We start from the raw sequence: 24,655 nt of genomic DNA, 5'->3' as shown, positions 1-24,655 counted from the left end.
CTCCGCAGTAAAAGACACATGACAGCCCGCTTGGAGTTTGTCAAAAGGCACCTAAAGACTCTCAGACCATGAGATACAAGATTCTCTGGTCTGATGAAACCAAGATTGAACTCTTTGGCCTGAATGCCAAGCGTCACGTCAGGAGGAAACCTGGCACTATCCCAACGGTGAAGCATGGTAGTGGCAGCCTCATGCTGTGGGGATGTTTTTCAGTGGCAGGGACTGSCAGACTAGTCTGGATCGAGGGAAAGATGAATGGAGCAAAGTACAGAGATCCTTGACGAAAACCTGCTCCAGACCGCTCAGGACCTCAGACTGGGGCGAAGGTTCACTTTCCAACAGGACAACAACCCTAAGCACACAGCCAGGACAACGCAGGAGTGGCTTTGAGACAAGCCTCTGAATGTCCTTGATTGGCCCAGCCAGAGCACGGACTCGAACCAGATCTAACATCTCTGGAGAGACCTGAAAATAGCTGTGCAGAGACGCTCCCCATCCAACCTGAATGAGCTTGAGAGGATCTGCAGAGAAGAATGGGAGAAACTATCCAAATACAGGTGTGCCAAGCTTTTAGCATCATACCCAAGAAGACTCGAGTCTGTAATCACTGCCTAAGGTGCTTCAACAAAGTACTGAGTAAAGGGTCTGAATACTTATGTAAATGTGATATTTCAGTTTAATTTTTTTTAAATAAATGTGTAACAAAAAAATKTAACCTGTTTTTGCATTGTCATTATGGGTTATTGTTTGCTGATGGATAAAATATGTATTTTTCTCATCAATTTTAGAATAAGTCTGTAACGTAACAAAATGTGGAAAAAAGTCAAGGGTCTGAATACTTTCCGAATGCACTGTATATGCAAATTCTAGACTATAATGATTTAATACAACAAAAATGTTGCTTAAATTCTAAGTGCTTAATATCCCTGCCAGCCTAGTGTGGCACCATCGCGTATGCTTCTTAATTTATTTATTTACAGGCTATAGCCTTGAAATAATTCAAATAACATTTTTGTTGATTCTTAGGCTACCTGTCTTGCTGCTGACCTATTTAGAGTGCTTATATGCTGTTKATTACAAAACATAGCCTATTTCAAATTATGATTCAAATAAACAACAGGAAAAATGTCCAGCAGTTTACCACCCTGCATCCCACTGCTGGCTGGCTTCTGAAGTTAAGCAGGGTTGGTTCTGGTCAGTCCCTGGGTGGGAGACCAGATGCTACTGGAAGTGGTGTTAGAGGGCCAGTAGGAGGCACCCTTCCCTCTCGTCAACAAAAAATATTTAATATAATATCCCAATGCCCTGGGGCTGTGATTGGGGACATTACCCTGTGTAGGGTGCTGTCTTTCAGATGGGATGTTAAAAGGGTTTCCTGTATCTCTGTGGTCATTAAAGATCCCATGGCACTTATTGTAAGAGTAGGGGTGTTAACCCTGGGGTCCTGGCTAAATTCCTCATCTCACCTTATCATCCCCAGCTTATAATTGGCTCATTTGTCTCCTCTCCCCTGTAACTATACCCCAGGTTGTTGCTGTAAATGAGAATCTGTTCTCAGTCAACTTACCTGGTTTAATAAAAATATATTTTTCTTTCAAATCATATGGTTTGAATGAAAAGCCAAATGGTACCCTTACAAAAAAAGATTGCAGTTTTAAAACTGCAGTAAAATTGCAGTAACTGTAGTCGACTGTGGTATTTTGGATGCAGTAATTGCAGAATAATTGCAGGGTACTGCAGTTGAACTGCAATTATACTGCACTCTAACTGCAGTTACATTGCAAAATTACTGCAGTAAAAAAACGGTTATTTTGGATGCAGTATTTGCTGCATTCTGCCGTTATACTGCACTCTGACTGCAATCTTTTTTCATAAGGGTAGGTCCAGGTAGTCACAAAAATAGATGGGAGTTCTTCAGGATCRGACCCTTTTTTTCAATTTTCACCAATAATGACATACCCAAATCTAACTGCCTGTAACTCATGCCCTGAAGCAAGGATATGCATATTCTTGGTACCATTTGAAAGGAAACACTTTGAAGTTTGTGGAAATGTGAAAGGAATGTAGGAGAATATAACACAATAGATCTGGTAAAAGATAATTCAAAGAAAAAAAAAACCGTTCTTTTGGACTCACAAAACACCAGTCTCAATGTCAACAGTGAAGAGGTGACTCCGGGATGCTTACCTTCTAGGCAGAGTTCCTCTGTCCAGTGTCTGTGTTGTTTTGCCCATCTTAATCTTTTATTTTTATTGGCCAGTCTGAGATATGGCTTTTTCTTTGCAACTCTGCCTAAAAGGCCAGCATCCTGGAGTAGCCTCTTCACTGTTGATGTTGAGACTGGTGTTTTGCACGTACTATTTAATGTAGCTGCCAGTTGAGGACTTGAGGCGTCTGTTTCTCAAACTAGACACTCTAATGTACTTGTCCTCTTGCTCAGTTGTGCACCAGGGTCTCCCAGTCCTCTTTCTATTCTGGTTAAAGCCAGTTTGCGCTGTTCTGTGAAGGGAGTAGTACATAGCGTTGTACGAGATCTTCAGCCACTTGGCAATTTCTCGCATGGAATAGCCTTCATTTCTAAGAACAAGAATAGACTGACGAGTTTCAGAAGAAAGTTCTTTGTTTCTGGACATTTTGAGCCTTTAATTGAACCCACAAATGCTGATGCTCCAGATACTCAACTAGTCTAAAGAAGGCCAGTTTTATTGCTTATTTAATCAGAACAACCATTTTCAGCTGTGCTAACATAATTGCAAAAGGGTTTTCTAATGATCAATTGGTCTTTTAAAATGATAAACTTGGATTAGGTAACACAACGTGCCATTGGAACACAGGAGTGATGGTTGCGGATAATGGGCCTCTGTACGCCTATGTAGATATTCCATAAAAAAACTGCCGTTTCCAGCTACAATMGTCATTTTCAATATGAACAAAGTCTACTCTGTATTTCTAATCAATTTGATGTTATTTTAATGGACATTAAATGTGCTTTTCTTTAAAAAACAAGAACATTTCTTAGTGACTCCAAACTTTTGAACGGTAGTGTACATATCCCAACCAGAAGCATGCATGAGGGCACCAGTTGTTCTGGACAACTGTGTGATCATGCTCTCCGTAGCCGATGTGAGCAAGACCAAGTCAATATTCACAAAGCCGCGTCTGCCACGCTGATCCTCAACAGTGGGGCCCCTCAGGGGTGTATACTTCCCCTCCTGTACTCCCTGTTCACCCACGACTGCGTGGCCAAACACGGCTCCAACACCATCATTTAGTTTGCTGACAACACTACAGTGGTAGGCCTGATCACCGACAACGATGAGACAGCCTATAGGGAGGAGGTCAGAGAACTGGCAGTGTGGTGCCAGGACAACAACCTCTCCCTCAATGTGAGCAAGACAAAAGAGCTGTTTGTGGACTATAGGAAAAGGAGGGCCAAACAGGCCCCCATTAACATTGATGGGGTTGAAGTGGAGCGGGTCGAGAGTTTCAGGTTCCTTGGTGTCCACATCACCAACAAACTATCATGGTCCAAATACACCAGGAGAGTTGTGAAGAGGGCATGACAACACCTTTTCCCCCTCAGGAAATCGCTTTATATAATCTTGACCGTAGTTTTTTTCTAAGGCTAAGCAAACATGGGGTAACATATGCTTTTTGCCCCTCTCTATAAGGATTAGGCTTATATCCTCACATACCCCCTCAATTTGAGCCCTGCTTTTAAACATAAGACATCTCTACAGAAATGTATAGCCTAAGGATTGCATGGTGACAGTGATTCTGTCTGTTAAACCGTTAAACTGGGAACTCAAGGGGGAAAAATGAGGTGAATCATGACATAATTGATTTTCAGGTCAGAGAAAGATGCCAAGGTTTCTGAATTGGAATTCCGAGTTGGATGACCGGTCCCCCCAAAAGAAATCCCAGTCTGAGCATGTTTTTTTCAGAGTTCACATTTGTCTTGAACGCACTGAAGTCGGAAGTCAGAGATTGACGAGTTCCGAGATGTTAGGCTACCTCTTATTTCTGAATAGGGCTACCTCCAGCAAAGAAGCCCTTGTGTCTGTATTGACACAGAAATCAAATCAAATCCAAATGTATGTCACGTGCGCCAAATACAACAGGTGTAGACCTTACAGTGAAATGCTTACTTATTACTAACCAATAGTGCAAAAAGGTATTAGGTGAACAAGAGGTAGGTAAAGAAATAAAACAACAGTAAAAAGACAGGCTATATACAGTAGTGAGGCTATAAAAGTAGCAAGGCTACATACAGACACCGGTTAGTCAGGCTGATTGGAGGTAGTATGTACATGTAGATATGGTTAAAGTGACTATGCATATATGATGAACAGAGAGTAGCAGTAGCGTAAAAGAGGAGTTGGCGGGTGGTGGGTGGTGGGTGGGAAACAATGCAGATAGCCCGGTTAGCCAATGTGCGGGAGCACTGGTTGGTTGGCCCAATTGAGGTAGTATTTACATGAATGTATAGTTAAAGTGACTATGCATATATGATGAACAGAGAGTAGCAGCAGCGTAAAAAGAGGGGTTGGGGGGGCACACAATGCAAATAGTCCGGGTAGCCATTTGATTACCTGTTCAGGAGTCTTATGGCTTGGGGGTAAAAAGTGTTGAGAAGCCTTTTTGTCCTAGACTTGGCACTCCGGTACCGCTTGCCATGCGGTAGTAGAGAGAACAGTCTATGACTGGGGTGGCTGGGGTCTATGACAATTTTTCGGTCCTTCCTCTGACACCGCCTGGTGTAGAGGTCCTGGATGGCAGGCAGCATAGCCCCAGTGATGTACTGGGCCGTACGCACTACCCTCTGTAGTGCCTTGCGGTCAGAGGCCGAGCAATTGCCGTACCAGGCAGTGATGCAACCAGTCAGGATGCTCTCGATGTTGCAGCTGTAGAACCTTTTGAGGATCTCAGGACCCATGCCAAATCTTTTTTGTTTCCTGAGGGGGAATAGGCTTTGTCGTGCCCTCTTCATGACCGTCTTGGTGTGTTTGGACCATTCTAGTTTGTTGTTGATGTGGACACCAAGGAACTTGAAGCTCTCAACCGGCTCCACTACTATGAGAATGGGGGCGTGCTCGGAACTCCTTTTCCTGTAGTCCACAATCATCTCCTTAGTCTTGGTTACGTTGAGGGACAGGTTGTTATTCTGGCACCACCCGGCCAGGTCTCTGACCTCCTCCCTATAGGCTGTCTCGTCGTTGTCGGTGATCAGGCCTACCATTGTTGTGTTGTCTGCAAACTTAATGATGGTGTTGGAGTCGTGCCTGGCCATGCAGTCGTGGGTGAACAGGGAGTACAGGAGGGGACTGAGCACGCACCCCTGGGGAGCTCCAGTGTTGAGGATCAGCGTGGCAGATGTGTTGCTACCTACCCTCACCACCTGGGGGCGGCCCGTCAGGAATTCCAGGATCCAGTTGCAGGGGGAGGTGTTTAGTCCCAGGATCCGTATCTTATTGATGAGCTTTGAGGGCACTATGGTGTTGAACGCTGAGCTGTAGTCAATGAATAGCATTCTCACATAAGTGTTCCTTTTGTCCAGGTGGGAAAGGGCAGTGTGTAGTGCAATAGAGATTGCATCATCTGTGGATCTGTTTGGGCGGTATGCAAATTGGAGTGGGTCTAGGGTTTCTGGTATAATGGTGTTGATGTGAGCCATTACCAACCTTTCAAAGCATTTCATGGCTATGGATGTAAGTGCTACGGGTCTGTAGTCATTTAGGCAGGTTGCCTTTGTGTTCTTGGGCACAGGGACTATGGTGGTCTGCTTGAAACATGTTGGTATTACAGACTCACTCAGGAACATGTTGAAAATGTCAGTGAAGAGACCTGCCAGTTGGTCAGCACATGGTGGCTGGCTGCAATATAAACTAGCCTGATAACTTTTGTATTGTGGTGATATGCCTATTTTAGATAAATCGACAAATGAAATTGATTAGATTACTCTGGCAATAAAAATATTTTTAGCAAAATCATGTACATGTACACATTTGTAAAGGCGTTCATGGTGAGATCTGTAATATTAAATTGAACGGACACTTAAACTAACACATGACGCTTAAAACCTCTTTGGGAAAGGCGTACCGCTAGCGCCCGGCCTCGACAACATCCGGTGAAATTTCAGAGCGCGAAATTCAAAAATACAAAATTCGTAATATTAAACATTCATGAAAATACAAGTGTTATACATCGATTAAAAGCTTAACTTCTTGTTAATCCAGCCGCTTTGTCAGATTTAAAAAAKGCTTTACGGCGAAAGCATACCATGCGATTATCTGAGGACAGCACCCCGTGTACAAAAGCGTTAAAAATATTTTCCAACCAAGCAGATGCATCACGAAAATCAGAAATAGCGATAAAATAAATCACTTACCTTTGAAGATCTTCCTCTGTTTGCAATCCAAAGGGTCCCAGCTACATCACAAATGGTCGTTTTGTTCGATAAAGTCCTTCTTTATATCACAAAAAAGTCAGTTTTGTTGGCGCACTTCATTCAATAATCCACCTGTTTCTCCTCGTTCAAAATGCATACAAAATTAATCCCAAACGTTACCAATAAACTTGGTCCAAACAAGTCAAACAACATTCCTAATCAATCCTCAGGTACCCTAATATGTAAATAAACAATAAAATTTAAGATGGAGAATAGTATATTCATTACTGGAGATAAATAACAAAGTGCATGTCCTCACCGGAACGCGCTACAAACACTACAGCCAAAATGGAGCCAATTACAAAAACTACAAATTCTAGCTCGTTTTTCAAAAAAACAAGCCTGAAACTCTTTCTAAAGACTGTTGCCATCTAGTGGAAGCCATAGGAACTGCAATCTGGGAGGTATTCATTTTATATTCCCATTGACAGCCATAGTAATCACTGTTGAGCTGGGGGGAAAAAATTCTGGATGGATTGTTCTCGGGTTTTCGCCTGCCAAATCAGTTCTGTTATACTCACAGACATTATTTTAACACTTTTGGAAACTTTTGAGTGTTTTCTATCCAATACTACCAATTGCATATCCTAGCTTCTGGGCCTGAGTAACAGACAGTTTACTTTGGGCACCTCATTCATCCAAACTTCCAAATACTGCACCCTATCCCATAGAAGTTAACACATGTAGCTGTTTTTAAGGCTTTCGTGGTTAGATCAACACTGTGAACCCTACGTCTACATGACGTGTACGTGTCACGTGATATGAACATTTCGGCTATTTGACGACTTAAAAACAAGGAAGACCTTAGGGGACTTCGTGAAAGGTATCAGTAGCTTCACGAGGCTTAATTCTGGCACTTATCACCCCCATATGAACGAATCTGAAGGAAGTGGTACGTCCTTTACCTATGTAATTTACTCACTGATCCATATGTTTGTATTATTATGATACAAACACTGCTAGCACAGATAGAACAACGAGTTAGTTATAAAAAATATTTTCTGCTAAAATGAGTTGAGGTTGCAACATCGGGTCACATGACCTCCAACTGGTTGGTTTTTGTGGTGCTGGCGCTCCGGTGTGTGGGAGTCAGAGAATCCACTACAGTCGGGCATGGATGACAAACGCAGGAGTATATAGCCAGCCATTTTACAAATACGTTTTTACAATAATAATAATAGACCATACCTGTTTTAAACATGGGGCACTGTGGTATCACCTCATCAAAGACGGTGCTGGTTTTTCTGAACCTAATTTTTTGGGTAAGTCAAAACGACATCTTGTCGTTTGGGAATGAATGCGCAACATCCCTTCCTCAACCTTAATACGCAGCAAATTTGCAAGTAACCTGCTAGCCATTCAAGGCAACCTCGGCCCAGTGGATGTTTGTCTATCTTTAGCATCAATATAGCTAGCTAACGTTACTGTTTGAGAATTTGGGCTATTATAATTCAATGTTCTTGCAGTCATGTTGTTGCTGTCCCTTTTAGATGTAACTAGTTGTCTGAACACTTCCTTTCCTTCTCTGTCTTATTTCCTGTCTGGTTGCTTTGGCTACTGCGGCTAGAGGTAGTTTCATGCATGGCTTTTGTGCCCCATTTGTCCCAGAACGAAAGCCACTGCCTGCCCTGGAGTCTACCCCTTTGAACCTTTTAAAATGCCACTTCTCATTAAATACTAGCCCGTTAGCCACCAGACAGTGCACCAGTATAAAACAGGTAATATCTAACAATTCCACAACAAAACCTAATACACAGAATCTAGTAAAGGAATGGGATAAGAGTATATACAGTTGAAGTTGGAAGTTTACATACACCTTAGCCAAATACATCACAATCCCTGGCATTTAATCCAAGTAAAAATTCCCTGTYTTAGGTCAGTTAGGATCACCACTTTATTTTAAGAATGTGAAATGTCAGAATAATAGTAAAGAGTGATTACAGATTTTATTTCTTTCATCACATTCCCAGTGGTTCAGAAGTTTACATACACTAAATTAGTATTTGGTAGCATTGCCTTTAAATTGTTTAACGTGGGTCAAACGTTTCGTGTAGCCTTCCACAAGCTTCCCACAATAAGTTGGGTGAATTTTGGCCCATTCCTCCTGACAGAGCTGGTGTAACGGAGTCAGGTTTGTAGGCCTCCTTGCTCGCACACGCTTTTTCAGTTCTGCCCACAAATGTTTTATAGGACTGAGGTCAGGGCTTTGTGATGGCCACTCCAATACCTTGACTTTGTTGTTCTTAAGCTATTTTGCAACAACCTTGGAAGAATGCTTGGTGTCATTGTCCATTTGGAAGACCCTTTTGCGACCAAACTTTAACGTCCTGACTGATGTCTTGAGATGTTGCTTCAATATATCCACATAAGTTTCCTACCTCATGATGCCATCTATTTTGTGAAGTGCACCAGTCCTTCCTGCAGCAAAGCACCCCCACAACATGATGCTGCCACCTGCATGCTTCACGGTTAGGATGGTGTTCCTTGGCTTGCAAGCATCCCCCTTTTTCCTCCAAACATAATGGTCATTATGGCCAAACAGTTCTATTTTTGTTTCATCAGACCAGAGTACATTTCTCCAAAAAGTATGATCTTTGTCCCCATGTGCAGTTGCAATCCATAGTCTGGCTTTTTTATGGCGGTTTTGGAGCAGTGGCTTCTTCCTTGCTGAGCGGCCTTTCAGGTTATATCGATATAGGACTTGTTTTACTGTGGTTATAGATACTTTTGTACCTGTTTCCTCCAGCATCTTCACAAGGTCCTTTGCTGTTGTTCTGGGATTGATTTGCACTTTTTGCACCAAAGTACGTTCATCATTGATGAACGTGGTACCTTCAGGCGTTTGGACATTGCTCCCAACGTTGAACCAGACTTGTAGAGGTCTACAATTTTCTGAGGTCTTGGCTGATTTCTTTTGATTTTCCCATGATGTCAAGCAAAGATCCACTGAGTTCGAAGGTAGGCCTTGAAATACATCCACAGGTACACCTCCAATTGATTCAAATGATGTCAATTAGCCTATCAGAAGCTTCTAAAGCCATGACATCATTTTCTGTACTTTTCCAAGCTTTTTAAAGGCACAGTCAACTTAGTGTATGTTAACTTCTGACCCACTGGAATTGTGATACAGTGAATTATAAGTGAAATAATGTCTGTAAACAATTGTTGGAAATATTACTTGTCTTGCACAAAGTAGATGTCCTAACCGACTTGCCAAAACTACAGTTTGTTAACAAGAACTTTGTGGATTGGTTGAAAAATGAGCTTTAATGAATCCAACCTAAGTGTATGTAAACTTCCGACTTCAACTATAAGTATAAAATATATGGATGAGCAGTGACCGAGCAGCTAAGATGCAATAGATAGTAAAGAATAGATACAGTATACATTATATACATATGAGATGAGTAATGCGTGTGTAAACATTTATTAAAGTAACTAGTGTTCCATTTATTAAAATGGCCAATGATATCAAGTCTGTAGGTAGGCAGCTGCCTATCTGTGCTGGTGGTGGCTGTTTTAACAATCTGATGGCTTTGAGATAGAAGCTGTTTTTCAATCTCTCTGTCCCAGCTTTGCGCCTTCACCACACTGTCTGTGCACGTGGACCATTTCAGTTGTCGGTGATATGTACACCGAGGAACTTTAAAACTTTCCACTTTCTCCACTGCTGTCCTGTCGATGTGGATAGGGGGGTGCTCACTTTGCTGTTTCCTGGGGTTCATGATCATCTCTTTTCTTTTGCTGACATTGAGTGAGAGGTTATTTTCCTGACACCACACTACGAGGGCTCTCGCCTCCTCCCTGTTGGCTGTCTCGTCGTTTTTGGTAATCAAGCCTACCGCTGTTGTGTCGTCTGCAAATGTGATGATTGAGTTGGAGGCGTGCATGGTCACGCAGTCGTGGGTGAACAGGGAGTACAGGAGGGGGCTGAGAACTCACCCTTGTGGGGCCCCAGTGTTGAGGATCAGCGGAGTGGAGATGTTGTTTCCTACCTTCACCACCTGGGGGCGGCCCGTCAGGAAGTCCAGGACCCAGTTGAACAGAGGAGGGTCGAGATCCAGGGTCTCAAGCTTAATGATGAGTTTGGAGGGTACTCTGGTGTTGAATGCTGAGCTGTAGTCAATGAACAGCATTCTTACATAGGTATTCCTCTTGTCCAGATGGGATAGGGCAGTGTGCAGTGTGATGGCGATTGCATTGTATGTGGACCTATTGGGGCGGTAAGCAAATTGAAGTGGGTCTAGTGTGACAGGTAGGGTGGAGGTGATATGATCCTTGACTAGTCTCTCAAAGCACTTCATGATGACAGAAGTGAGTGCTACGGGGCGATAGTCATTCAGTTCAGTTACCTTAGCTTTCTTGGGAACAGGAACAATGGTGGTCATCTTGAAGCATGTGGGGACAGCAGGCTGGGATAGGGATTAGAGGTCGACCGATTAATCGGCATGGCCGATTTAATTAGGGCCGTTTTGATAACAATCGGTAGTCGACCTTTTGATGCCGATTATGGCCGATTACATTGCAATCCACGAGGAAACTGCGTGGCAGGCTGACCACCTGTTACGCGAGTGAGCCTGCCACGTGAGTGCATGTCAAAAGGACCTTGTGGCTGCAAGGAGCCAAGGTAAGTTGCTTGCTAGCATTAAACTTATCTTATAAAAAACAATCAATCTTCACAATCACTAGTTAACTACACATGGTTGATGATATTACTAGGTTAACTAGCTTGTCCTGCGTTGCATATAATCAATGCGGTGCCTGTTAATTTATCATCGAATCACAGCCTACTTCAACTTCGCCAAACGGGTGATGATTTAACAAAAGCGCATTGCTGAAAAAAGCACAATCTTTGCGCAAATGTACCTAACCATAAACATTAATGCCTTTCTTAAAATCAATACACAGAAGTATATGTTTTTAAACCTGCATATTTAGTTAAAATAAATTCATGTTAGCAAGCAATATTAACTAGGGAAATTGTGTCACTTCTCTTGCGTTCAGTGCAAGCAGAGTCAGGGTATATGCAACAGCTTGGGCCGCCTAGCTCGTTGTGAACTGTGAACTAATTTGCCAGAATTTTACATAATTATGACATAACATTGAAGGTTGTGCAATGTAACAGCAATATTTAGACTTAGGGCTGCCACCCATTTGATAAAATACGTAACGGTTCCGTATTTCACTGAAAGAATAAACATTTTGTTTTTTGAAATTATAGTTTCTGGATTTTACTATATTAATGACCAAAGGCTTGTATTTCTGTGAGAAGGAGAGCCCACAGTCTTTGGTAGCAGGCCGTGTCGGTGGCACTGTTTTGTCCAAAAGTGTGCAAAGAAGTTGTTTAATTTGTCTGGAAGCAAGACGTTGAGGTCTGCGATGGGGCTGGTTTTCTTTTTGTAATCCGTGATTGTCTATAGACCATGCCACATACGTATTGTGTTTGAGCCGTTGAATTGCGACTCCACTTTGTCTCTATACTGACACTTACATGCTGACCAGACCGGACACATTGTGTGCACGAGCGTTGCAAAATAAATGTAGAAATCCATGTTATTCAATTATTTCACCCACACTGCTCGCGCTCGCCAACGAGCGTCTGCGTTGCCAAGGGCTAAAATATAACTCCTTTCTATTTCTGACGCAGATCGCGCTGCAAGTCCTGCCTTTCCCATCTCCTCATTGGTTTATAGAAGCGGGTACCCACGTGCCATCTCCTCATTGGTTATACCCACGTGGGTGATTGAAAGACGAAATGTTTTGCCGGTTGTCGTGGTAATACTATGAAAGTGTAGATGCCAATCACCAAATAAGTTCAAAGATGAAAAAGCCTGGAAGGAGGAGAGATGACTAGAAACGATTCGGTTGGCCGTATTATGTGTGGATTAATTGTCGGAGTAGAGGGCATTGTGCCTTTCAGGTAAAATAACAACTCAACGTTTATATCCCAGGACAAATTAGCTAGCAACAGCAAGCTAGCTAAATAGGACAAATTAGCTAGCAAATGCAAGCTAACTAGCTAAATTGCCAAACATGTTTAATGCTTTTCGACCTGTCCCCAAATTAATGTAATTGGTTCAGAGTTTGTTTTGATATTTTAACCTGCGTGTCGTGATCCCATTTGGTGTAGGGGGACAAAATACATTTATGCACGACGGCATAAAGCAGCCGCTTCCCTTACGGAGGGAATAACTACACTGTTTGTATTCGGCCATATTTCCAGTTACCACCGCATTTAATCATGGCAAGGCATGTGCTTTCAGTTTTGCACGAAAGCTGCCATCAGTCCACGGTTTCTGGTTAGGGAAGGTTTTAATTGTCACAGTGGATACAACATCTCCTATACACTTCCTTCTAAACTCGCTCACAGAATCAGCGTATACGTCAATGTTATTATCTGAGGCTACCCGGGAACATATCCCAGTCCATGTGATCGAAGCAATCTTGAAGCGTGGAATCCGATTGGTCAGACCAGCGTTGGATTGATCTAAGCACGGGTGCTTCCCGTTTTAGTTTCTGCCTATAGGAGGGGAGCAACAAGATGGAGTCATGGTCAGACTTGCCAAAAGGAGTGCGGGGGAGGGTCTTGTATGTATCGCGGAAGTTAGAGTAGCAATGGTCGAGCGTGTTACTTGCTCGTGTACAGCAATCGATATGCTGATAGAATTTAGGTAGCCTTGTTCTCAAATTAGCTTTGTTAAAACCCCAGCTACAATAAATGCAGCCTCAGGATATATGGTTTGCATGAAGTCCAGTGAAGTTCCTTGATGGCTGTCTTGGTATCCGCTTGCGGGGGGATATACTTGGCTGTGACGATGACCGAGGAGAGTTCTTGGGAGATAATACCGTCGGCATTTGATTGTGAGGAATTCTAGGTCAGGTGAACAAAAGGACTTGAGTTCCTGTATGTTGTTACAATTACACCATGAGTCGTTAATCATGAAACATACACCCCCACCCTTCTTCATACTGGAGAGATCTTTATTCCTGTCGGCGCGATGCACTGAAAATCCCGTTGGCTGTATGGACTCCGACAGCATGTCCCCAGCTAGGCTTGTCTCCGTGAAACAGAGTATGTTACAATCCCGGATATCTCTTTAGAAAGCAACTCTTGCCCTGATTTCGTCTACTTTGTTAACTAGGGACTGGACATTAGCGAGTAATATGCTTGGAAGCGGTGGATGGTGTGCGCGCATCCAAAGCCTCACTAGAAGACCGTTCCAGCACCCTCTCCTCTGGCGGCGTTGTTTTGGATCAGCCTCTGGAATCAGTTCAAATGCCCTGGGAGGTACAGATTAAGGATCCGCTTTGGGAAAGTCGTATTCCTGGTCATAGTGCTGGTAAGTTGATGTCTCTCTGATATCAAATAGTTCTTCCCGTTTGTATGTAATAACACTTAAGGTTTTCTGGGCTAACGATGTAAGAAATAATACATGAAAAAATACTGTACAGTTTCCTAAGGACTATAAGCGAAGCTGCCATCTTGCTTGAGTTATTATAATGCAAATGGGATGGTTGTAATAGTTATGCATTTGTCAGACATACACCTTTCAGGCCATCCTTAGCCCGCTCAAGATTGGTCTCAGATTCTTTTATAGCCCTAGGTTAGTCCATTCATATACACAAACTATTTATTTATTTAACTTTTATTTAACTAGGCAAGTCAGTTAAGAACAAATTCTTATTTACAATGACGGCCTACATCGGCCAAACCCGGACCACGCTTGCCCAATTGTTTGCCGCCCTATGGGACTCCCAACCACGGCCGGTTGTGATACAGCCTGGATTCGAACCAGGGTGTCTGTAGTGACACCTCTAGCACTGAGATGCAGTGCCTTAGACCACTGTGCCACTCAGGAGCTACCTTTAGCACAGGGGTTTAAACTGAGTCAGGGTCTCAACTTACTGTTGCAAGTTCAAATAGTAGAATACACAAGGTGCAATTTAGAAATGTAGTTGTCCATCAGCAGTTTCTCTCTGTCAGTCACTGATAGTGAGTCAATTAGCCCCAGTCAGCTAACATTTTTTAGATTGCTAAGTTAGTTTAGTGTACAGCAATCTAAACTTGTAACCATGGTTTAAATACTGATTTTGTTAGTCAGTCTCACTCAGATTTCATATAAAAAAAMCTGCAAAAATACCTCAACCTTATGGCAATGTGCAGAATTGCAGAAAATTTGATGTAAAACAGCAAATTGTCCTCTCTGCAAAATGAGTAGACTTGCATGAAATTTGTTATAAAGTGCAAAATCTTCTCTCTGCCCCATGGCAAAACATGTACAATTGCAGCAAAGAACGTTCTTTAAAACTGCAACACTTTCTCTACACTCCATGGCAAAATGTGTAGAATTGCACGAAATGAACAGCATTTCTCTCCACTGTCAAGAGGGGGGCCACTAAAATGTTTTACTCTCAATGTGGGGGGGGGGGTTGTGGATGTGGGTACGCAGACCCGTGAGCATCTGGGGCCCCTCGTGATGAGTTGCCCATCCCTGCTTTATTCATGAAGGTGTTTTCTTAAGAGCTCTGATGCACTTTCTGAATGTTAACACGCATTGTTGCGGAACAGTTTTAGAAACATAAGGACCAATTTTTCATCAGTGAGAAATAATTTTCAAAAAACAGAAGGTTACAAACCTTTTTTGGGGTTAGTGTTCACACACGGCCATATCTACAGGTTACAGCGCTTGTTTACGGAAGATAAAGGTGATCACTTATGCTAATTAGCTATCTAGTGTGCTCCAACACCTGTGTGTAAGCGAACTGGGAAGTAAGTGTAGTTTGTCGGCTGGAGGCACACAGCCGTATGTGCAAACCTGCTAAGGTAAGTATATATTTTTTATTTGAACGATTATTTCTTGCTGTTATACATGTTTCTAAACCTGTATCGCAAGCGATGATTATTGACGTTTCTAAATGTTAACCGGTGCTTGTAGCAGAGAACCCTTAGGATAAGGCAGAATGCCCTGGGTTCTCATATCCTCTCAGGGACCATCAGACTCAGAGGCTATACTCATTCAAACATTTTATTTTATATGCTTTTTTTGTGTTATTAATACTATCCCCCCCCCCATCATACAGGCAGCAGCAGGGATTTTGTGCTATGTTGGAGCCTACGTGTTCATCACATATGATGACTACGACCACTTCTTTGAAGATGTGTACACCCTTATCCCTGCTGTGACCATAATTGCAGTAGGAGGCCTCCTTTTCATCATCGGTCTTATTGGATGTTGTGCCACAATACGAGAAAGCCGCTATGGGCTTGCAGCGGTCAGTGAATGTTTTCTTATCACCTACTACTACAACGTTCAACCTGGGCTCAGATATCATATCCCTCTGTAATCCTGTTGGGCAGATGACTGATTACTAAATGCATAGCACAGTTCAGGCTACAGAGATGAGTTCATATTGTTTTGTATCAYGTTGGATAATCCTTCATTACAGTTTATTGATTTAAATGTGCCTCTTATGAATGCCAAGCACCCATTTAAATTTTCAGGTGTTTCTTCTGTTTAATTATTCCTCTTCTCCCCACAGTTTGTCATCCTTCTCTTGCTGGTGTTTGTGACGGAAGTGCTTGTGGTGGTTTTTGGTTATATTTACAGATCAAAGGTGTGTAAAACCCTATTCTCATGGGACTAGTTTTACTGGGAGAGATGGGGTTCTGTAATTATGTATACGAGCACAAATCACCACATCCATTATTTAAGTCCCCCATCCGACTCTGCCATGTTGGTCATTTTTACATAGCAGGAGAGTAATAATTCCTAAAACCTACTGTTTTTCGACTAACTCCAAGGTCCTCAAAATACTAGTCACGTGCAAATCGACATCCCTGTGTTTTGAAATTGACAGGTGTTGCTCGTGGTTTGAGCAAGAAAATAACTGATTAGATAAATTGATGCTTAAAACAAAATGCTGCGCATTGCCGATATATATTTAGGACATACTGTATCAACTTTCACAGTGAATGSTTTTGTGCCAAAGAATTGAACATCACCAAATGTGTCAGTAAAAAAAAATTATCCTATTTAATGCAACCCTTGCTGTTAATAGATGACAAAGCAGCATAATAACTGAGCAAACTTTTGGCAATGACAATTTCACTTTCTCATCCATAGCCTAAAAGCGCATCTCAAGTGTGTGCTGTTTAGCTCCCATCTGCAGGCTGGGGGGCATTTGAGGTCTACTGCAGATCGATAAAATAATGATTATGATCACACTTCCTCAATTTAAATATTGTGGCGACACTTATACCAAAAATGATTTGGTAGCCAAGCTCTAGTTATCAGTGTAGCCTGTCATCACCTGGACATGTTGACATATCTTCAAGCCTAGACTAAAAACCTCCAGAATTACAGGCATCTTTTTGGAAAAAACAAATCYGATCCGATTCTTCCTAATAATTACATAACCAACATTCTCTAGTAAAACTAATTCCATGTGAATAGGGCTTAAATCAAGGTTACAGTACGTTTGTGCAATAAAGATTTTGTTCAGGATACCAATTCTTTGGATATGTTCCCAATGGGGAAAGAAAATTCTACCAGCCACAATATTACAGCTGTGGGTGCTTTGTGTGATGTATTGTTGTCTACCTTCTTGCCCAATAATGTTTGTACCATGTTACGAATCCCTTTTGCTCTACAGTCTAGGGGGGATGGCAACGAGACATAACTCATGCAAATTGTAACAGTGAGAACGAATAACCACAGACAACATAATTCTACCGTCAAACACTCATGGTTTATTTGTTAAACACACGGTAAAGGGGGGCAGGAAAAGGGGCTGAGCTGGACCCAAGGAAAGAAACAAATATCCAAAAACACCCCTAAGCTAGACTAGCCTACTTCAATAACAGCTAACTAACCAAAATTACAGTGGGTGGTCCACCCAGTTCTAACTAGTGTTCTTAAACAAAGTATTCCTACGGGTAGTGTATGCCCATGGGCGACTTGTCTTGGTACCCCCTTTTCCCACCATCAAACAAACAGTCAAACACCATAACAAAACAATACTCACAGGGTAACAGACAAAGTGACATGTAGTTGATAAACCAAACAAGAGATCTACAGAGAGATTGAGCTCCAGAGAAAACAACCGAATGGGTTTTTAAACCAAGGGAAAGGGGTTGTGATTGGGTAATGGAAACAGGAGGAGGTGTGTCTTCTGATTAGCGACTGATTGGGGAATGATGATTGCCACCTGTGAGGGGAGAAGGAGAGAAAAGAAATACACACACAGGATACCTGTATCCGTAACACATGTTTTGTGCTGCTACCATGTTGTGTTGCTACCTTGCTGTGTTGTCATGTGTTGCTGCCTTGCTATGTTGTTGTCCTAGGTTTCTTTTTATGTTGTCTCTCTTGTTGTGATGTGTGTTTTGTCCTATATTTATATTGTATTTTATTTTTTTATCCCAGGCCCCTGTCCCCGCAGGAGGCCTTTTTCCTTTTGGTAGGCCGTCATTGTAAATAAGAATTTGTTCTTAACTGACTTGCCTAGTTAAATAAAGGTTAAATAATTTTTTTCTTTTATTTTTTAAATACCCATTTTCTCCATGGAGAACATGGTAGCCGCTATGTCTTTTTCTATTTAGACTACATGTTTGGAGAATCGTTTTCCCATGACAGGAAAAGTGCTATCCTAAGTAAAGTGATTGGATATAGGGATATTCATTAGAAAAGCATTGAGGTTGTGTAAGATGGACCTATTAAGCACAGTTACCTTTTTGTTTACAGGTTGAAGATGAGGTCAATCACTCCATCCAGAAGGTGTACAGTGAGTACAATGGCACCAACACAGATGCTCCGAGCCGTGCCATTGACTACGTGCAAAGACAGGTGTTAGCATGGAACTTGAGCAATTCATGTTTTGTGTAACAGTTTTAAAGTAATTTAAAGCTGTATTGAATTGACCTGGTATTGACCATCACCATTTGTCATGCCTGCAGCTCCACTGTTGTGGGATTCACAATTACTCCGACTGGAGGAACACACGCTGGTTTAATGAGTCTCGAAACAACAGTATACCAGTGAGCTGCTGCAAACCTAACGTCAGCAACTGTACAGGCTCTCTAGCCCATCCTGGAGACCTCTATCCAGAGGTAAGAGGTCCAAAACGTACCTATGCTTTTCTTGCATGCATAATATACAAATTGATTCTCTTACACAATGTATTGTTTGTGTGTCTCCAGGGTTGTGAAGCCCTTGTTGTGAAGAAACTAAAGGAGATTATTATGTATGTCATCTGGGCTGCACTGACGTTCGCTGCAATTCAGGTAAAATAAAACTTCCATCAGCTCTCTTTCATTCAACTAATGGGGGGATGCTTGTGCCCATGGAAGCTGCTCAGCCAAGGCGGAGAAAATAGGATTCTGCTCTATTTTTCAAGCGGCGCCGGAGTTGTTGACCAATCACAGTAGAAAACGTAGCCTACATGGTGATACGTCGGCATGTACGTCCAACAGTAGGACCAGCTAACTAGCCCACTCCAGCTAACTGGCTAACTATCAGTTTACAGAGTCACATTTAACAATAAAAAAACATTGTGTTTTGGCGCGTTCTAGCATGCATTTGCATATTTCCATTAAATAATGCCTACTTTGTGAAGTGTGTGTGTGCAATAACTCAATTTGCCTTTGCTCACCTAAACAACCMATTTTTTTAAAATTTGGGTAAAGTCTACAAACCTTATCCACTCTGTTCGTAACAGATTCGAGTTTTGGGAACAGAAAACTGTATTGAGATCAAATGTTTAATCGGTGAGAAAATTAGCAGAATGTCGGCCAAAATCCATCTTGTTCCATCTTCTCCCACTGCCGGCCACTGGGCTTCCTCTCACTAACATATTTGGTTGTGGAAACGCCATGCTTCACATGTATACATCCGGTGAAATATCTGTCTTATTGTTCTATTTGTGCTGTTGCCCTAGTGTGTGAAGGCACTAGCCGCTTGACTAGAGGGACAAGTGGGATACTCTGCGGGGTACTCAGCTATTTTCCGCTGGCTATCTGAAAAGCACTTATGGTATGAGTCATGAAATGATTCAGTATGGAGGCTGAGTGGGCCTGGGGTATGCCCTTATTATGTTAACCCCCTTGCCACACTCCAGCAAGCCTCAAGGAACAGGGACAGGGCCCAGATGGGACTGTTACATTTTTCATAGACGGGTTGGTTGTTTAGCAACAAAACTGACGCGTGCGCAACTATGGGGCAAATAAGACTGGGTTGGCTTAGATTGTTGTCAACATGTAAACTATATTTAGTCTCCAATGATTATTAAATACATTTGCACAATGAGCACTTGTCTCTCAAATACATTGTTACAATTGTCTGGTTAGCTAGCAAGCTAATTTTAGCCATACTAGCATTGACATGAAATCAGTCAACACCTCAAAACAAGACATGGTATCAAGAACAAGATGTAACTAGCTGAAATGAGTCACTTATGATTTCCCACATGGCAGTTTCTTGTCATTGTTGGAAGGCTATCTGGCCATCTAGAATCAAAACAACTCATGGACTTCTGTCCTGTTTTCGTGACATTGTCAGCTAACTCATCAATAGGGACAGGGGAAAATCTAGGAATTCAAGGTGATTTCAAACTAGGCTAAATAGAGGCTTAAGACAAAATGGTGTCCCAAGCCAATTTATCTTGACTTGATAGATATATTAGTTACTTTGATTTGTTAAAAATGTGCATAATCCGATTCTAGAGTCTGTGGGAAATTGAGTCGGTGGATTGAGACTGCATGTTATTTGCTAGATTTACCCCTTTTTCATTCTTTTCATTTGACTACAATGAGGGGGCAGCTGCATGAGGGAGAGCTGCTTTAAAGCTCTGTCATTCATCACTTGATTTGTTTATCTCATCGAAATTACTGGACAGCAGAAGGTCCTAGTCTACATTTAAATTGCTGTTTATCAATGTCCTGTAGTTTCTTCCTTTTATAATGTCACCTCTGCATTTCATCATTAGATTACCTTATTCTATGGGCTGGTGAGGCATCTGTGTGCATGTGAATCTGCTGGTTTGCAGTAATTCTAGAGGCTTTTGACTCAGATGGTTCTCTGTTTGCTGCTGATGTAGTAGTTTTGTGTCCTTGCTCAGCCTTTCCTGGGAGACTAGTTAGCCTAGAGTCCAGGTCAGAGGTTGACAGGCGACCTCGTCAGGAAGGTATGGATGGATGACATGGATGACACTACCTTTCAACCCCTGCTGTTTTCCTCTCCTAGGTATTTGGGATGCTGTGTGCCTTTGTTGTGCTGTGCCGGAGGAGCCGTGACCCTGCCTACGAACTTCTCATGACGGGGGGAACCTACGCATAAGAAGGACCCTACACTCACACCCCACACACACACACACCTAGGCTCGTGGCTTTGTCAGTGGAGGGTGGTTCACTGGCTTGCCCAAGTTCAGGTTTCCTCTACTGTAAGTTGAAAAGCTCCTCACACAGAGTGGCTCAAACTCCATAATGGTGAAGTGGTGAAAAACCTATTTATTTACATGCTATGTAAGTTGGTGTTTTGTTTTAGGTGTCTTATTAAAAACGCTACAAGCCAAATTCTAAAATGGCGATTTTAAACAAGTATTTTTTGTTTAATTTGTTGCTCTGACTACTTACCCCTCGTTGTTTGAGGTAGACAAGGATGTGAATGATGGACCTACTGTACGGAATATGTAACTGAATACTTTCCTCATGTCTGTTTGCACTGTGTATGGCTTTGGAATATTTTATAAATATTTAAATCTATCATGTAAATGAGTTGAAGATTCCCTTGTATGAGGTTGCCTTGTGCTACTGCTTTGTTTGTGTCCAGACCTCACCCTTCACCAGCACCATTCTGTTTCTGATAAGAAGCAGTCAATAGTTCATAGACAGTAGATGAATCAAAGGCACTGGATCGACCCACCAGGAATGAGCAGTAACCAAAGTGCAGTCAATTAACTGATCTGCTTTGTAAGAATGTGGGCATTTGATTCCGTGCATAAAACAGGCTTATTTAGGAATAATCCACATGCACTGTTACTGAGCTTTTCTGTTGTACTTTGTGGAGTTGAGCACAGAATATGTAGGCCTAGTTTTAAAATAGATTTTCAAAAGATTTTAGCCATGTACAGAAACGTAAACCAGAGATGAATGTAAATGGAATGGGGTGAAACTAACAAGGAAATAAACTATATTCCATCCAGAATATTGTCTGTATTTTTATTTGTTTCTATCACAAAAATATGCTCAAGTGTCTCTGCACACACGCAAGACCATAACCATGCCTGGACATTAGAGCTGTGTGGTTTTCTCCACAAAGTTTCAACCATTTCTAACATGTAGCTAACGCCTCATGTTTCCTGATCTAAAGGTTGATTTCTCTTCCAAGCCTTCATGCACTCTTGGTCAAAAGGGGCGTTCTGTCATGCTGACAAGCTCTCTGACCTCATTCGGGGCATGGCTACTTAATGTGCAAAGGATATCAAAAACTATTATCTCATTAGAAAACTAAAATCACATTCTTATCTTACCACATGCCTTCATCACTTGTCATATTATATGCTCAATGTATTGGATGAAACCTCATACTTGTAATAGCCATACTTTCCAAGTTACAGTATTTCCTCCATAAGATTTTTAATGACATCACAAAATAATCAACCATATGACATTTGTTTTCCATATCTCCCCACTGACCATTCCTCACATTCTTTATGGTAGAATTATTGTTCCATTATTCACTTTCTGGATGTTAGTCTCTGGAGACAAAGGGACATTCCTTTAGCCAATACTGGAGGGTAGAGAGTCCTCTCCTGCTTAATTTACGACTGGGTGTGGAGGTGTCAAAACCGGCCCAGTCCCCCCCCCCCTTTGCATTTGGGAGAGGGTCTGGTTATTGTCAGCCATTGCCAAGCTGATCTGACCCATTGTGATCCTCACAGGACAGTCATGACACAGTCTTGAGTCACAAATGGACAGCTGCTTGTGGGGTTTTTAAAAGTAAAGCCTATAAGGTTGAGCTATTCTGTAGAGGTCACATTGTGTTAGTAGGCCAACTTGTGACCCAAAGAACTATACAGAGCAAAAATATAAACGCAACATGTAAAGTGTTGGTTTCATGAGCTGAAATAAATAAATCCCAGAAATGTTCCATTTGCACAAAAAGCTTATTTCTCTCAAGTTTTGTGCACAAATTTGTTAGGGAGCATTTCTCCTTTAATAAGATAACCCATCCACCTGACAGGTGTGGCATATCAAGAAGCTGATTAAACCGCATGATTATTACACAGGTGCAACTTGTGCTGGGGACAATAAAAGGCCACTCTAAAATGTGCAGTTTTGTCACACAACACAATGCCACAGATGTCTCAAGTTTTGACAGAGCATACAATTGGCATGCTGACTGTAGTAATGTCCACCAGAGCTATTGCCCGATAATTTAATGTTAATTTCTCTACCATAAGCCACCTCCAACATTGTTTTAGAGAATTTGGCAGCACGTCCAACCGGCCCCACAACTGCAGACCACATGTAACCAAGCCAGTCCAGGACCTCCACATCTGGCTTCGTCACCTGCAGGATCGTCTGAGACCAGCCACCCAGACAGCTGATGAAACAAGTATTTCTGTCCGTAATAAAGCCCTTTTGTGGGTGAAAAACTCATTCTGATTGTCTCCTAGGCCCAGCCATGGCTGCGCCCCTACCCAGTCATGAAATCCATAGATTAGGGCCTAATGAATTTATTTCAATTGGCCGATTTCCTTATATGAACTGTAAAATTGTTGAAATTGTTGCATGTTGCGTGTTGAATTTTGTTCAGTATACATTATAGAGCATAGATTACTCGTGTGAGTGTAACCTCTGAAATACACATCTCTTGACACATAATCAATAGATTGGTATTTCAGAGAAAATTATAGGTATTTTATCAAAAATGGAGTCTGGCTAACCATTGCAAAGAAATCTGACATCTTAATTTGCTAGTTATTGCTGTCATCATCCCAACATTTCTAAATATTTATGTAAACATGTCCAAAGCTAGATTCCTTTACTTCATAAATACATGTAAAATGGTCAAAGTTGAATAGTATCCCTAATGGCCTAAACTCACCAAAGGCGAGCATGCAAGATTTATTTTAGAATGCATTGTTTTGAATTGTAATGACCCAACTGAAGCCTGGCGGGCAGGTTGGTCACTTTGATGCCTCGCTCAATTAAAACGTGTCTCTATTTTTGCGATTTATCGCTGGCGCTGTAGTCACACAAAACAATAAAATGTCATTATTCACTTTTATTTAATCTCATTTGACTTGGAAGAGGTAGTTAAGGGTTGAGGCTTTACCATAGGCTACATGCTAAATTAKACCAATTCTTCCACTTATGGAAACAACAGCGCTATCAGCAAAGAGGATTGGAGATATGGACTATCCTGCTAGCATAGTCAGTGCTCTGCTTGTACGGTCCTTTCCTCCCGCCTCCCTCTGCTTGCCTGCTTCTGGTGAATTTTTCGCTTAAAGAGATACATCAGGATTTTGGCAATGAGGCCCTTTATCTACTTCTCCAGAGTCAGATGAACCAGTGGATACCATTTTTATGTCTCTGTGTCTAGTATGAAGGAAGTTAGAGGTAGTTTTGCGAGTCAATGCTAATTAGCGTTAGCGCAATGACTGGAAGTCTTTGGGTATCTGCTAGCATTCTAGTAGAAAGAGATAATAGAAATATCGCCCTACATTCATCTAAGTCAGGGGCGTCAAACAAATTTTGCCCCGGGGGCTGCATTCGGTCTTCAACGAGGTCCTGGGGGCACTGAAAATTGCACTGACAATTGATTATACTTCCTCACTGTCAAAATTGGCAAAATATACTCCTCTATCCATCGTTTTTTGAATTTTCAATGCTCCCTGACTGGCTAGCTTTCATTTCTGTGATTTTTGTCTGTGCTGGACACAGTCAAGAAACTCTATGACCACCACCGTCTCCTCGTTATAATTTCTACTCAGTTTCAATTTAGTTTTAGTATTTTTTAAGTTTATCGAGTTTGTTTTCCAGCCACCAAAATATATATAAAAAATAAAAAACATGTTTTTTTTTTACTCAAGACCACCTATGGACCGGATTAGACTGCCTCGCGGGCCGGATTCAGCCCGCAGGTCGTATGTTTGACACCCCTGATCTAAGCCATTGTATTTTGGACAGTTAGCATGTGGACAGTT

General features: G+C 41.9%; 1 protein-coding gene across 1 annotated transcript; it reads left to right on the top strand.

Moving 5' to 3' along the window:
• Nucleotides 1-7,485: 7,485 nt before the first annotated feature.
• LOC111952824 (tetraspanin-3) lies at nucleotides 7,486-21,648 on the top strand. The gene is made up of 7 exons (XM_023971745.2): nucleotides 7,486-7,710; nucleotides 15,530-15,721; nucleotides 15,989-16,063; nucleotides 18,193-18,294; nucleotides 18,405-18,557; nucleotides 18,648-18,731; nucleotides 20,689-21,648. Exons 1-7 carry the CDS (start codon nucleotides 7,648-7,650, stop codon nucleotides 20,779-20,781), a joined length of 762 nt encoding a protein of 253 aa, XP_023827513.1. The 5' UTR covers nucleotides 7,486-7,647; the 3' UTR covers nucleotides 20,782-21,648.
• Nucleotides 21,649-24,655: the final 3,007 nt, after the last annotated feature.

This window comes from Salvelinus sp. IW2-2015, linkage group LG26 (assembly GCF_002910315.2).
Source record: "Salvelinus sp. IW2-2015 linkage group LG26, ASM291031v2, whole genome shotgun sequence".
NCBI classification, from domain to species: Eukaryota; Metazoa; Chordata; class Actinopteri; order Salmoniformes; family Salmonidae; genus Salvelinus; species Salvelinus sp. IW2-2015.
The sequence above is the reverse complement of the archived record's forward strand: the minus strand, read 5'-3'. Positions and strand labels throughout refer to the sequence as shown.